This window comes from Salvelinus fontinalis, chromosome 15 (assembly GCF_029448725.1).
Source record: "Salvelinus fontinalis isolate EN_2023a chromosome 15, ASM2944872v1, whole genome shotgun sequence".
Taxonomy (NCBI): Eukaryota; Metazoa; Chordata; class Actinopteri; order Salmoniformes; family Salmonidae; genus Salvelinus; species Salvelinus fontinalis.
Window position 1 is genome coordinate 7,600,638 of NC_074679.1, and position 16,362 is coordinate 7,616,999.

Consider the following 16,362-nt stretch of genomic DNA (forward strand, 5'->3'; position numbering starts at 1 on the left):
ACTCCTCGTTAGTGGGAGATAATGGTTAGATCAAAATGGGACTAGCAACACCTCCTCCTCGTTAGTGGGAGATAATGGTTAGAACAAAATGGGACTAGCAACACCTCCTCCTCGTTAGTGGGAGATAATGGTTAGAACAAAATGGGACTAGCAACACCTCGTTAGTGGGAGATAATGGTTAGAACGAAATGGGACTAGCAACACCTCCTCCTCGTTAGTGGGAGATAATGGTTAGAACAAAATGGGACTAGCAACACCTTCTCCTCGTTAGTGGGAGATAATGGTTAGATCAAAATGGGACTAGCAACACCTCCTCGTTAGTGGGGGATAATGGGACTAGCAACACCTTCTCCTCGTTAGTGGGAGATAATGGTTAGATCAAAATGGGACTAGCAACACCTCCTTCTCCTCCTCATTAGTGGGGGATAATGGTTAGAACAAAATGACATTCACTGCAGCAGGTTTTACTACACTTCTGACCTTGTTTAGGGAAGCGAATCGTGTTTGACTTTGTGACAGATACTAATGACTGACTGCTAAGCTTATCTCTTTAGTAGAAATACTTTCCACTTTAAACCATGCAGAAAGCTGGTGTTTTAGCACAGTGGTCTTCAGACGTCTCCTCCAGCCGTTCCACGCATTTGAACTATTCCACAGATTGATTCAACTAATCATCAAGCCCTTGACTAGGTGAACCAGGCGAGCTAGTTCAGGGCTACAACATAATTGTGAAACGTCTGGAGGTCCCAGAGGAGCGGTTTGAAAACCCCTGCATTAGCAGCATCCAATCACTCCCAATTTGTGATTGTGCACATGAAGAAAATTATATTGGTCACATACACGTGTTTAGCAGATGTTTTTGCGGGTGTTATGAAATGCTTGTGCTTCTAGTTCCAACATTGCAGCAATATCTAACGAGTAATCTAACAATTTCACAACAAATACCTAATACACACAAATCTAAGTAAAGGAATGGAATTATGAATATATAAATACACTGCTCAAAAAAATAAAGGGAACACTTAAACAACACAATGTAACTCCAAGTCAATCACACTTCTGTGAAATCAAACTGTCCACTTAGGAAGCAACACTGATTGACAATAAATTTCACATGCTGTTGTGCAAATGGAATAGACAAAAGGTGGAAATTATAGGCAATTAGCAAGACACCCCCCAAAACAGGAATGATTCTGCAGGTGGTGACCACAGACCACTTCTCAGTTCCTATGCTTCCTGGCTGATGTTTTGGTCACTTTTGAATGCTGGCAGTGCTCTCACTCTAGTGGTAGCATGAGACGGAGTCTACAACCCACACAAGTGGCTCAAGTAGTGCAGTTCATCCAGGATGGCACATCAATGCTAACTGTGGCAAAAAGGTTTGCTGTGTCTGTCAGCGTAGTGTCCAGAGCATGCAGGCGCTACCAGGAGACAGGCCAGTACATCAGGAGACGTGGAGGAGGCCGTAGGAGGGCAACAACCCAGCAGCAGGACCGCTACCTCCGCCTTTGTGCAAGGAGGTGCACTGCCAGCGCCCTGCAAAATGACCTCCAGCAGGCCACAAATGTGCATGTGTCTGCTCAAACGGTCAGAAACAGACTCCATGAGGGTGGTATGAGGGCCCGACGTCCACAGTTGGGGGTTGTGCTTACAGCCCAACACCGTGCAGGACGTTTGGCATTTGCCAGAGAACACCAAGATTGGCAAATTCGCCACTGGCGCCCTGTGCTCTTCACAGATGAAAGCAGGTTCACACTGAGTACATGAGCACATGTGACAGACGTGACAGAGTCTGGAGACGCCGTGGAGAACGTTCTGCTGCCTGCAACATCCTCCAGCATGACCGGTTTGGCGATGGGTCAGTCATGGTGTGGGGTGGCATTTCTTTGTGGGGCCGCACAGCCCTCCATGTGCTCGCCAGAGGTAGCCTGACTGCCATTAGGTACCGAGATGAGATCCTCAGACCCCTTGTGAGACCATATGCTGACACATACACATTTGTGGCCTGCTGGAGGTCATTTTGCAGGGCTCTGGCAGTGCACCTCCTTGCACAAAGGCGGAGGTAGCGGTCCTGCTGCTGGGTTGTTGCCCTCCTACGGCCTCCTCCACGTCTCCTGATGTACTGGCCTGTCTCCTGGTAGCGCCTGCATGCTCTGGACACTACGCTGACAGACACAGCAAACCTTTTTGCCACAGCTCGCATTGATGTGCCGTCCTGGATTAACTGCACTACCTGAGCCACTTGTGTGGGTTGTAGACTCCGTTTCATGCTACCACTAGAGTGAGAGCACCGCCAGCATTCAAAAGTGACCAAAACATCAGCCAGGAAGCATAGGAACTGAGAAGTGGTCTGTGGTCACCACCTGCAGAATCACTCCTGTTTTGGGGGGTGTCTTGCTAATTGCCTATAATTTCCACCTTTTGTCTATTCCATTTGCACAACAGCATGTGAAATTTATTGTCAATCAGTGTTGCTTCCTAAGTGGACAGTTTGATTTCACAGAAGTGTGATTGACTTGGAGTTACATTGTGTTATTTAAGTGTTCCCTTTATTTTTTTGAGCAGTGTATATGGATGAACAATGTCAGAGCGGCATAGACTAAGATACAGTAGAATAGTATAGAATGGTGGCTATCTTGAAGCATGTGGGGTTAACAAGAGAGTCTCAGTAATACAAAGGCAAAACCCTGCAGATGGAAATTTCCATATGTATGGCTTGAGAATGCATTGTTCTGACCAGCCCTTGGGCCTGATGCTGATATCTCATACCTGGCTTACACACACACACACACACACACACACACACACACACACACACACACACACACACACACACACACACACACACACACACACACACACACACACACACACACACACACACACACACACACACACACACACACACACTGCCTGTCTTTCAGCTCACTGCTTCACACACCTCTCTGCTTGCTCTACTGATGTGCCACAGGAGGTGGTTTATCTTTATTTAGGGCACCAAGAACACATTCTAGACAAATCCGTTCAATGTTCATGTGTAAGTAGTCCAATTTACAACAAGTACGCATCTAAACAAACCCACTTAATATTCATTCGTATTCATTCCATTTCATTTCTCACACTTCAGATGACAAGATCTAAAATAGCAGTTTTTTGTTTCTCTGGTTGAGAGTATCTGGGTGTCAGGCTAGGCTGTTTCACAGTTAGATAGGACTTACATTATTTACACTGACTAGGCCTGACTACATAATTAAGGATTAAGGTGGTGAGGTATTGGTTACAAATACAGCATTTATAGCCTTTTATTATTATTATACAGGCCAGGAAGAATGCCACAGACCATCACATGTAGTAGTTCCAATGACCGTCCCCCTTGTCGCTCCCACAGGTTTGTAGCTTACTGCATTGAGCAGTAATATATATATATGGGTATATTCAATATCAACGCCAGTCACGGAGCATTGACTTGAATGGGAATGTCCGATGTCCTCTCTAGTAGTTAATTTTTCTAGGATTGAGAGTTGGATGTTGTCTTGCGTTGCCTGCAGGTGTTCTTGGTGCGGAAGGTGACGCCTCCCGACGACAACGAGCTGTATGCAATGAAGGTCCTGAGAAAAGCCACCCTCAAAGGTACACACACAAAGTGGAATAGAGACATATACTATCATGGGAAACGATGCTCTAGCTACACGTTCATGGGGTGGTAAACATGTTGTGACGTTCATGGGGTGGTAAACATGTTGTGACGTTTTTGGGTGGTAAACATGTTGTGACGTTTTTGGGTGGTAAACATGTTGTGACGTTTTTGGGGTGGTAAACATGTTGTGACGTTTTTGGGGTGGTAAACATGTTGTGACGTTTTTGGGGTGGTAAACATGTTGTGATGTTTTTGGGTGGTAAACATGTTGTGATGTTTTTGGGTGGTAAACATGTTGTGACGTTTTTGGGTGGTAAACATGTTGTGATGTTTTTGGGTGGTAAACATCTGATGTTTTTGGGTGGTAAACATGTTGTGACGTTTTTGGGGTGGTAAACATGTTGTGACGTTTTTGGGGTGGTAAACATGTTGTGACGTTTTTGGGGTGGTAAACATGTTGTGATGTTTTTGGGTGGTAAACATGTTGTGACGTTTTTGGGTGGTAAACATGTTGTGATGTTTTTGGGGTGGTAAACATGTTGTGATGTTTTTGGGTGGTAAACATGTTGTGATGTTTTTGGGTGGTAAACATGTTGTGACGTTTTTGGGGTGGTAAACATGTTGTGATGTTTTTGGGTGGTAAACATGTTGTGACGTTTTTGGGTGGTAAACATGTTGTGACGTTCATGGGGTGGTAAACATGTTGTGATGTTTTTGGGTGGTAAACATGTTGTGACGTTCATGGGGTGGTAAACATGTTGTGATGTTTTTGGGTGGTAAACATGTTGTGATGTTTTTGGGGTGGTAAACATGTGATGTTTTTGGGTGGTAAACATCTGATGTTTTTGGGTGGTAAACATGTTGTGATGTTTTTGGGGTGGTAAACATCTGATGTTTTTGGGGTGGTAAACATGTTGTGATGTTTTTGGGTGGTAAACATGTTGTGATGTTTTTGGGGTGGTAAACATCTGATGTTTTTGGGGTGGCAAACATGTTGTGATGTTTTTGGGTGGTAAACATCTGATGTTTTTGGGTGGTAAACATGTTGTGATGTTTTTGGGGTGGTAAACATCTGATGTTTTTGGGGTGGTAAACATGTTGTGATGTTTTTGGGTGGTAAACATGTTGTGATGTTTTTGGGGTGGTAAACATCTGATGTTTTTGGGGTGGTAAACATGTGACGTTTTTGGGTGGTAAACATGTTGTGATGTTTTTGGGTGGTAAACATGTTGTGATGTTTTTGGGTGGTAAACATGTTGTGATGTTTTTGGGGTGGTAAACATGTTGTGATGTTTTTGGGGTGGCAAACATGTTGTGATGTTTTTGGGTGGTAAACATGTTGTGATGTTTTTGGGTGGTAAACATCTGATGTTTTTGGGTGGTAAACATGTTGTGATGTTTTTGGGGTGGTAAACATGTTGTGATGTTTTTGGGGTGGTAAACATGTTGTGATGTTTTTGGGGTGGTAAACATGTTGTGATGTTTTTGGGGTGGTAAACATCTGATGTTTTTGGGGTGGTAAACATCTGATGTTTTTGGGTGGTAAACATGTTGTGATGTTTTTGGGGTGGTAAACATCTGATGTTTTTGGGGTGGTAAACATGTTGTGATGTTTTTGGGTGGTAAACATGTTGTGATGTTTTTGGGGTGGTAAACATCTGATGTTTTTGGGGTGGTAAACATCTGATGTTTTTGGGGTGGTAAACATCTGATGTTTTTGGGTGGTAAACATGTTGTGATGTTTTTGGGTGGTAAACATGTTGTGATGTTTTTGGGTGGTAAACATGTTGTGATGTTTTTGGGTGGTAAACATGTTGTGATGTTTTTGGGTGGTAAACATGTTGTGATGTTTTTGGGGTGGTAAACATGTTGTGATGTTTTTGGGGTGGCAAACATGTTGTGATGTTTTTGGGTGGTAAACATGTTGTGATGTTTTTGGGTGGTAAACATCGGATGTTTTTGGGTGGTAAACATGTTGTGATGTTTTTGGGGTGGTAAACATGTTGTGATGTTTTTGGGGTGGTAAACATGTTGTGATGTTTTTGGGGTGGTAAACATGTTGTGATGTTTTTGGGGTGGTAAACATGTTGTGATGTTTTTGGGGTGGTAAACATCTGATGTTTTTGGGGTGGTAAACATCTGATGTTTTTGGGTGGTAAACATGTTGTGATGTTTTTGGGGTGGTAAACATCTGATGTTTTTGGGGTGGTAAACATGTTGTGATGTTTTTGGGTGGTAAACATGTTGTGATGTTTTTGGGGTGGTAAACATCTGATGTTTTTGGGGTGGTAAACATCTGATGTTTTTGGGGTGGTAAACATCTGATGTTTTTGGGTGGTAAACATGTTGTGATGTTTTTGGGTGGTAAACATGTTGTGATGTTTTTGGGTGGTAAACATGTTGTGATGTTTTTGGGGTGGTAAACATGTTGTGATGTTTTTGGGGTGGTAAACATCTGATGTTTTTGGGTGGTAAACATGTTGTGATGTTTTTGGGGTGGTAAACATCGGATGTTTTTGGGGTGGTAAACATGTTGTGATGTTTTTGGGTGGTAAACATGTTGTGACGTTCATGGGGTGGTAAACATGTTGTGACGTTTTTGGGTGGTAAACATGTTGTGATGTTTTTGGGGTGGTAAACATGTTGTGATGTTTTTGGGGTGGTAAACATGTTGTGATGTTTTTGGGGTGGTAAACATGTTGTGACGTTTTTGGGGTGGTAAACATCTGATGTTTTTGGGTGGTAAACATGTTGTGATGTTTTTGGGTGGTAAACATGTTGTGATGTTTTTGGGTGGTAAACATGTTGTGATGTTTTTGGGGTGGTAAACATCTGATGTTTTTGGGGTGGTAAACATCTGATGTTTTTGGGGTGGTAAACATCTGATGTTTTTGGGGTGGTAAACATGTGATGTTTTTGGGTGGTAAACATCTGATGTTTTTGGGTGGTAAACATCTGATGTTTTTGGGTGGTAAACATGTTGTGATGTTTTTGGGTGGTAAACATGTTGTGATGTTTTTGGGGTGGTAAACATGTTGTGATGTTTTTGGGGTGGTAAACATGTGACGTTTTTGGGGTGGTAAACATGTGATGTTTTTGGGGTGGTAAACATCTGATGTTTTTGGGGTGGTAAACATGTTGTGATGTTTTTGGGTGGTAAACATGTTGTGATGTTTTTGGGTGGTAAACATCTGATGTTTTTGGGTGGTAAACATGTTGTGATGTTTTTGGGTGGTAAACATGTTGTGATGTTTTTGGGGTGGTAAACATGTTGTGATGTTTTTGGGTGGTAAACATGTTGTGATGTTTTTGGGTGGTAAACATGTTGTGATGTTTTTGGGTGGTAAACATCTGATGTTTTTGGGTGGTAAACATGTTGTGATGTTTTTGGGTGGTAAACATGTTGTGATGTTTTTGGGGTGGTAAACATGTTGTGATGTTTTTGGGTGGTAAACATGTTGTGATGTTTTTGGGTGGTAAACATGTTGTGATGTTTTTGGGTGGTAAACATCTGATGTTTTTGGGTGGTAAACATGTTGTGATGTTTTTGGGGTGCTAAACATGTTGTGATGTTTTTGGGGTGGCAAACAAAAACAGCCCACTTGTTGCGCAAACATAAGTGTGTCTGAATCCATCCAACGGAGCTCACGGTTTCATAACCACATCTTCATAGTAAAGGCTTGGTCTCACCTCATTTGTTGACATGTCTTTGCGTTCGCTCCATACTATACGTGCCATTTTGCTTTACAATTTTTTTTCCCCAGTGTTTTGAACTTGTCTCAAGGCTCTGATAGTGAGAAGACATGAGTGTTTTCTTCAGTTAGTGTGTATCTCGTCTTCCTGTATGTGTAGTTGTAGAAGACCACACCGCTAGCTAGCAGTCGGTGTCAGTCGCTCCCCACCCTGTCAACAGGTGCTGTGGTCTACTGCTGTGGTCAACACTAGATGTAAACACCTTGGCTGTTTAATTATCAATGGGAACAGATTGTCTCACAGATTACAGCTCACTGCCATCGTGTGCTGAAAATCTGTCTAATCGTTCAACAAGAATGTCCGTTCACATTTTCATTATTTTTTATTTTTTTAATTATTTGTATTATCAAAATATTTCAAGGATTTATTATTTGGCGTTTTTGCTTTTGGCTGAATTCTCAAATCCATTGATTGAGATTTAAATATTTTTGGTGACGCTGACAGTTTAGCATTTTGTTTAAGTAATGTCTTAGCCATGGACTCCCTTTTCCAAACCCATCTGTTACCAAGCTAATGTGGTAGCATTGTTTTGCACTAACCTTCTGACAGCTCTGAAATGGTGCGAACCTTTCCCCACCCCACAGTGAGAGACCGGGTGAGGACCAAGATGGAGAGAGACATCCTGGCAGATGTCAACCACCCCTTCGTGGTCAAACTCCACTACGGTGAGTTCACAACCAGGACCTTTGTTCAGATAACATGGTAAAGGACCACAGGGCTGGTGGTGACAACACCGTGTCACTTAGCGATAACCTTCCCTGTAGTCGTCGTGGGCAGTGCCCTCCATGTTTATACGATGAATGGGAACAGCTTTGGGTGCTGCCAGACATTTTTATGCAAATGATTTAGCACTGGATATACACTTGTGCTAGCCCATTAAGTGTCTGTGTGTCTCTAGCATTTCAGACTGAGGGAAAGCTCTACCTGATCCTGGACTTTCTGAGAGGAGGAGATCTCTTCACCAGACTGTCTAAAGAGGTGTGTTCTTAATGTTTTCTGAGAGGAGGAGATCTCTTCACCAGACTGTCTAAAGAGGTGGACCTCAAGGACCTATGTTCCAGAAAAATGTATCTTTGTGACATCTTATGTGTCATGGTTATTATAACCTCTCTGCATTATATTTTGTGTGTGTGTGGTATCCAGGTGATGTTCACAGAGGAGGATGTGAAGTTCTACCTAGCGGAGTTGGCTCTGGGCCTGGACCACCTGCATAGCCTGGGAATCATCTACAGAGACCTCAAACCTGAGAAGTAGGTGGAGCCTCAGCGGAGGGCAGCTAGTCCTCGCTAGCCTAGCGTAGCATCACCTTCCTACAATAATAATATATGCCATTTAGCAGACACTTTTATCCAAGCAACTTATAGTCATGTGTGCATATATTTTACACATCAGTAGCCCCAGTGAGAATTGAACCCACGATCCTGGTGTTGAAATTGCCATACTCTACCAACTGAGCTAGAGGAGCTAGTGCTAGTGCTAGTGCTAGTGCTAGTGCTAGTGCTGTGCAAGTGCTAGTGTTGTGCTAGTGCTAGTGCTATGCTAGTGTAGCACCAACCCACATGCTTTTTCTTCTAAAATGACAGGAACCTTGAGATGCAATGTGCTTCTATGTCAGCTATCTCTTCTATGTGTATATACATTATTCAAGGCCCCTTAATCTACAATTTTTAGAAACTGGCTGCATTTCATTGCAGTGTAATTGATTGTCCTCTCAGTTTTGATGAGGGTTATTGATGTTATCAACAATCATCATGTCTGGTCTTGAGTACTGGAATCTTAACATGACATATGGATACTAGAGAATGAGAAAGCCTTGCCTGAGTGCACAGACCGATTTACATAGATGTTATTATGTGTGTGGTATATACATGTCTGACACTGTGAATTAACTGAGGGGGGCAACTTGATTTAGGCTGCGCTTTTGCTGTTACATTTACATTTTAGTGAAGGAAAGAGAGGGAGGATGAGGGCTACTATAGAAAATACAAATGCATTCTACAGAGTGGTTTTTGAACTCAGAAAATATTATACCCTCATAATATTCTACCCTCATAATGCCAAGTCATTTGCAATCCGGTTGTGACGCACCGCGGAGACCAGTCTGTGCGCTGTGACGCACCGCGGAGACCAGTCTGTGCGTTGTGACGCAGCGCGGAGACCAGTCTGTGCGCTGTGACGCAGCGCGGAGACCAGTCTGTGCGCTGTAACGCAGCGCGGAGACCAGTCTGTGCGCTGTGACGCAGCGCGGAGACCAGTCTGTGCGCTGTGACGCAGCGCGGAGACCAGTCTGTGCGCTGTGACGCAGCGCGGAGACCAGTCTGTGCGCTGTGACGCAGCGCGGAGACCAGTCTGTGCGCTGTGACGCAGCGCGGAGACCAGTCTGTGCGCTGTGACGCAGCGCGGAGACCAGTCTGTGCGCTGTGACGCAGCGCGGAGACCAGTCTGTGCGCTGTGACGCAGCGCGGAGACCAGTCTCTATTACTGATGTAACGCCTGGCAACTCTCTATTCTGTTGTAGCATTCTACTGGATGAAGAGGGCCATATCAAACTCACAGGTAGGACACACACACACTACCCCCCCCCCCCCCCCTCTCCAATATACACAAAGTATACCAAACATAAAGAGAACCTTCCTAATATTGAGTCCCCCCCTGCCCTCAGAACAGCCTCAATTTGTCGGGGCATGGACTCTACAAGGTGTCGAAAGTGTTCCACAGGGATGCTGGCCCATGTTGACTCCATTGCTTCCCACAGTTGTCTAGATTGGTCCACCACCCAAAGACATTCTTGATACACATGGGAAACGCAGTTCTTCACACAAACTGGTGCGCATGGCACCTACTACTATACTACTTTCATATTTTGTTTTGCCCATTAACCCTCTGAATGGCACACACACACAATCCATGTCTGTTGGCTCAAGGTCTAAATTATTATTTAACCTGTTCTTCACTTCCTCTACAATGATTGAAGTTGATTTAACAAGTGACCTCAATAAGGAATCAATCAATTACATGTATTTTATAAATACTATTTTTTTTACATTAGCTGATGTCACAAAGTGCTTACACAAGTCTATACAGTGGCAAGAACAAGTATGGGAACCCTTTGGAAATACCTGGATTTCTGCATAAATTGGTCATAACATTTGATCTGATCTTCATCTAGGTCACAACAATAGACAAACACAGTCTGCTTAAACTAATAACACACAAACAATTATACGTTTTCATGTCTTTATTGAACACACCGTGTAAACAGTCACAGTGCAGGGTGGAAAAAGTATGTGAACCCTTAGATTTAATAACTGGTTGACCCTTCTTTGGCATTAATAACCTCAACGAAATGTTTTCTGTAGTTGCGGATCAGACCTGCACAACAGTCAGGGGGAATTTTGGACCATTCCTCTTTAGCAAACTGTTTCAGTTCAGCAATATTCTTGGGACGTCTGGTGTGAACTGCTCTCTTGAGGTCATGCCACAGCATCTCAATCGGTTGAGGTCAGGACTGACTGGGCCACTCCAGCTCATGGGAATATGAAGTTGTTGTGAATTGTGACAAATTGGCTTGTGTTTTAAAATGGATGCAGGTTTCCGAAGGAGGGACCAGATGTGTTTTAACGATGGTGTGCTCTACACTTTTTTAGCAGGTTTCGTATTAGAACTTCTGTTGAAGCCATTCTGTTAATTTACTTCTGTTTTGGGTCGTTGTCCTGTTGCCTCACCCAACTTACTTTGAGCTTCAATTGGCGACAGAGCCTAACATTCTCCTACAAAATGTCTTGATAAACTTGGGAATTAATTTTTCCGTTGACGATAGCAAGCTGTCCAGGCCCTGAGGCAGCAAAGCAGCCCCAAACCATGATGCTCCCTCCAGTATACTTTACATTTGGGATGACGTTTTTATGTTGCTGTGCTGTGCCTTTTCTTCTCCACACATAGTGTTGTGTTCCTTCCAAACAACTCAACTGTAGTTTCATCTGTCCACCGAATATTTTGCCAGTACCGCTGTGGAACATCTAGGTGCACTTTTGCAAACTTCAGACGTGCAGCAATGTTTTTTTTGGACAGCAGTAGCTTCTTCCGTGATGTTTTCCCATGAACACCATTCTTGTTTCGGATTTTGCGTATCGTAGACTCGTCAACAGAGAGGTTAGCATGTTCCAGAGATTTCTGTATGTCTTTAGCCGACACTCTAGGATTCTTAACCACAGTGAGCATTCTGCGCTGTGCTCTTGCAGTCATCTTTGCAGGACGGCCACTCCTAAGGAGAGTAGCAACAGTGCTGAACTTTCTCCATTTATAGACCATTTGTCTTACCATGGACATCAAGGCTTTTAGAGATACTTTTGTAAACCTTTCCTGCTTTATGTAAGTCCACAATTCTTAATGTTAGATCTTCTGATATGTCTTTTGTTCGAGGCATGGTTCACATCAGGCAATGCTTCTTGTAAATAGCAAACTCACACTTTGAGGTTTTCTTTATACGGCGAGACAGCTCTAACCAACATCTCCAATCTCGTCTCATTGATTGGACTCCAGGTTAGCTGACTACTGACTAACTTTTGGAGAAGTCATTAGCCTAGGGGTTCACATACTTTTTCCAACCTACCAATGTTCCAATGTTTGTTATTTGTGTTATTAGTTTAAGCACACTGTTTGCCTATTGTTGTGACTTAGATGAATATCAGATCAAATTTGATGACCAATCTATGCAGAAATCCAGGTAATTCCAAGTGGTTCACATAATTTTTCTTGCAGCTGTATATATGACATTAACCCCCCCACACACACACACACACACACACACACACACACACACACACACACACACACACACACACACACACTAACCCCCCCCCCCCCACCCACACACAAACACGTCCCTCTGTCTGTTCTCTCGTTCCACTTGGCCTCCCCATTAGTCAGTGAGTCTGCACCACTCTTATCTGTTCCTGTGTAGATAACTGCTCTATGCATGGACTTGTAGAGCAGTGGTTCCCAACCAGGGGTACAAGGGCCCTGTGGGTACTTGGCCTGTCCACAGAGGGTACTAGGACCCTGTGGGTACTTGGCCTGTCCACAGAGGGTACTAGGGCCCTGGGGGTACTTGGCCTGTCCACAGAGGGTACTAGGGCCCTGGGGGTACTTGGCCTGTCCACAGAGGGTACAAGGGCGCTGGGGGTACTTGGCCTGTCCACAGAGGGTATTAGGGCCCTGGGGGTATTTGGCCTGTCCACAGAGGGTACTAGGGCCCTGGGGGTATTTGGCCTGTCCACAGAGGGTACTAGGGCCCTGGGGGTATTTGGCCTGTCCACAGAGGGTACTAGGGCCCTGGGGGTATTTGGCCTGTCCACAGAGGGTATTAGGGCCCTGGGGGTACTTGGCCTGTCCACAGAGGGTACTAGGGCCCTGGGGGTATTTGGCCTGTCCACAGAGGGTACAAGGGCGCTGGGGGTACTTGGCCTGTCCACAGAGGGTATTAGGGCCCTGGGGGTATTTGGCCTGTCCACAGAGGGTACTAGGGCCCTGGGGGTATTTGGCCTGTCCACAGAGGGTACTAGGGCCCTGGGGGTATTTGGCCTGTCCACAGAGGGTACTAGGGCCCTGGGGGTATTTGGCCTGTCCACAGAGGGTACTAGGGCCCTGGGGGTATTTGGCCTGTCCACAGAGGGTACTAGGGCCCTGGGGGTATTTGGCCTGTCCACAGAGGGTATTAGGGCCCTGGGGGTACTTAGCCTGTCCACGGAAGGTATTAGGGCCCTGGGGGTATTTGGCCTGTCCACAGAAGGTATTAGGGCCCTGGGGGTACTTGGCCTGTCCACAGAGGGTACTAGGGCCCTGGGGGTACGTTGTCTGTCCAGAGGGTATTAGGGCCCTGGGGGTACGTGTTCTTGAGAAGACTCATGAGACCATAGGCCTACTGGTAAAAATGCACATGAGGGGGTACTTCAGGGGTTCTCCAGCCAAAAGAAAATTCAGTTGGTGGTCCAGTAACCGAAAAACAACTACTGATGTTGAGCATGACCCTGAAATGAATGCTGTTTCTCATGCATCTAATCTACCCTGTAATCACTCTTTTCTCTATCGTCTGTTTACCTTGTTGGCGTACACACACTCGCACACACAAACGCCACAGGTGACCTTAAAAATATCCCAGTGTGGTGTATTACCTCCACATGGAGCATTTGAATGATAAGGCCTTAGAATACCTGAAGAGTCATCATGGCATCAGGAAGTGGTACGGATCATTTTCCCGGATCATGTGACCTGGCTAGGAGAGAACTCTAGGGCTTTGTCTGAAATGGCATCCTCTTCGCCTTTTGACCGGGGCCCTCTAGAATTACCCACCATAGTGAATAGGGTACCATTACACACCTAGCCTGGGCCCTAATTGTAGTCTATAGACTAGTTATTATAGTCAAACTCCTGGCCATTTCCATAAAGCATAGTGTTAATGTCCTTTCTTCCTCTGTCTGTTGTGTGTATTCATGATGTGTGTTTATGGTAGTACAGGTAATTGGATCGTAACTGACTTGTGGTGTCTTCTCCCCAGATTTTGGCTTGTGTAAAGAGGCTGTTGACCAAGAGAAGAAGGCCTACTCCTTCTGTGGTACGGTGGAATACATGGCGCCAGAGGTGGTGAACAGGCAGGGCCACATACAGAGCGCCGACTGGTGGTCGTTTGGGGTACTGATGGTGAGTCATTTCATCTGTCGTTTGGGTTATATTCATTAGTGCACAACTTGGTAAGATGCTTTGCAACTGAAAATGAAAATAAACGCTAGTTATTGGACACATTTAGGTAGTTTCTCCCTGTTTCAATCTGTTTTATTCCGTTTGGTGCCTAATGAACACAACCTTCACAATACAAACAATCAAACGTCAGAGCTCTAGAATTGAATGTGAAAAGTGTTTTTTTTTTTTAAGATGGTGGTGGTTGTATTTGTTTAACAGTTTGAGATGCTGACCGGATCGCTGCCGTTCCAAGGGAAGGACCGCAAAGAGACCATGAACCTCATCCTCAAGTAAGTAGATATTGTCACAGAATAGGTCACTCCTTTTGATAAGCAATATAAACTTTCAGGACCCTGTCTTTCAAAGATAATTTGTAAAAATCCAAATAACTTCACAGATCTTCATTGTAAAGGGTTTTAACACTGTTTTCCATGCTTGTTCAATGAACCATAAACAATTAATGAACATGCACCTGTGGAACGGTCGTTAAGACACTAACAGCTTACAGACGGTAGGCAATTGAGGTCACAGTTATGAAAGCGTAGGACACTAAAGAGGCCTTTCTACTGACTCTGAAAAACACGAAAAGAAAGATGCCCAGGGTCCCTGCTCATCTGTGTGAACGTGCCTTAGGCATGCTGCAAGGAGGCATGAGGACTGCAGATGTGGCCAGGGCAATAAATTGCAATGTTCGTACTGTGAGAAACCTAAGACAGCGCTACAGGGAGACAGGACGGAGAGCTAATCGTCCTCGCAGTGGCAGACCATGTGTAACAACACCTGCACAGGATCGGTACATCCGAACATCACACCTGCGGGACAGGTACAGGATGGCAACAACTGCCCGAGTTACACCAGGAACGCACAATCCCTCCATCAGTGCTCAGACTGTCCGCAATAGGCTGAGAGAGGCTGGACTGAGGGCTTGTAGGCCTGTTGTAAGGCAGGCCCTCACCAAACATCACCGGCAACAATGTCGCCTATGGGCACAAACCGACTGTCGCTGGACCAGACAGGACTGGCAAAAAGTGCTCTTCACTGACTAGTCACGGTTTTGTCTCACCAGGGGGGACGGTCGGATTCGCATTTGCATTTATCGTTGAAGGAATGAGCGTTACACCGAGGCCTGTACTCTGGAGCGGGATTGATTTGGAGGTGGAGGGTCCGTCATGGTCTGGGGCGGTGTGTCACAGCATCATCGGACTGAGCTTGTTGTCATTGCAGGCAATCTCAACGCTGTGCATTACAGGAAAGAAATCCTCCTCCCTCATGTGGTACCCTTCCTGCAGGCTCATCCTGACATGACCCTCCAGCATGACAATGCCACCAGCCATACTGCTCGTACTCGCCAGCGAAGAGCCCGGATCTCAATCCCATTGAGCACGTCTGGGACCTGTTGGATCGGAGGGTGAGGGCTAGGGCCATTCCCCATAGAAATGTCCGGGAACTTGCAGGTGCCTTGGTGGAAGAGTGGGGTAACATCTCACAGTAAGAAGTGGCATGTCTGGTGCAGTCCATGAGACGGAGATGCACTGCAGTTCTAAATGCAGCTGGTGGCCACACCAGATACTGACTGTTACTTTTGATTTTGACCCCCTCTTTGTTCAGGGACACACATTCCATTTCTGTTAGTCACATGTCTATGGAACTTGTTCAGTTTGTCTGTTGGATCTTATGTTCATACAAATATTTACACGTGTTAAGTTTGCTGAAAATAAACGCAGTTGACAGTGTGAGGACGTTTCTTTTTTTGCTGAGTTTATATAATTCAACACTATATAGGGTCCCATTGCGGAACCACACTGGGCCCACAATCACTGGCTAGAGTGTCTGTAATTATTACCAGAGCAGTACTATTTATTTAGCCCGACTAAACCAGCCTGAATGCTGCGTTCAAGGAAACCGTGGTGAACGTTCAGCAGCGTTCAGTCTGGATTAACCAGGCTGCTATTTTTTATAAAACTTCTGGATTTAACAATGTCTCACCCTGCAGGGCCAGATTGGGAATGCCCCAATTCCTGAGTACAGAGGCCCAGAGTCTCCTCCGAGCTCTGTTCAAGAGGAACCCCACCAACAGAATGGGTGAGTACTTACTAGCCAGTGACAAGGTAATTACAGGAGAGTAATCACTGTGGTATAATAAGACTGATTTTGATATTAAAGGGGCAATCTGCAGTTGGTACATCCAGTTTTTGACTTATAAATTAAGTATATGTATTGAATTAAATGTATTT

The 16,362-nt window shown here is 44.8% G+C and overlaps 2 protein-coding genes across 6 annotated transcripts in view; one reads left to right on the forward strand and one right to left on the reverse strand.

The window, feature by feature from the left end:
• LOC129811357 (ribosomal protein S6 kinase 2 alpha-like) overlaps positions 1-16,362 on the forward strand; it is a 110,598-nt gene that overhangs the window by 77,853 nt on the left and 16,383 nt on the right. For all 5 annotated transcript variants that reach the window (XM_055862595.1, XM_055862592.1, XM_055862594.1 and 2 more), the window contains 8 exons: positions 3,549-3,630; positions 7,975-8,055; positions 8,289-8,368; positions 8,534-8,640; positions 9,909-9,946; positions 13,947-14,089; positions 14,348-14,418; positions 16,122-16,210. In XM_055862595.1, the coding sequence (XP_055718570.1) occupies positions 3,549-3,630; positions 7,975-8,055; positions 8,289-8,368; positions 8,534-8,640; positions 9,909-9,946; positions 13,947-14,089; positions 14,348-14,418; positions 16,122-16,210 (691 nt within the window). The remainder of the gene's footprint in view (positions 1-3,548; positions 3,631-7,974; positions 8,056-8,288; positions 8,369-8,533; positions 8,641-9,908; positions 9,947-13,946; positions 14,090-14,347; positions 14,419-16,121; positions 16,211-16,362) is intronic.
• The window catches only part of LOC129811358 (uncharacterized), a 90,465-nt gene that overhangs the window by 66,382 nt on the left and 7,721 nt on the right, over positions 1-16,362 (reverse strand). The window lies entirely within an intron of this gene.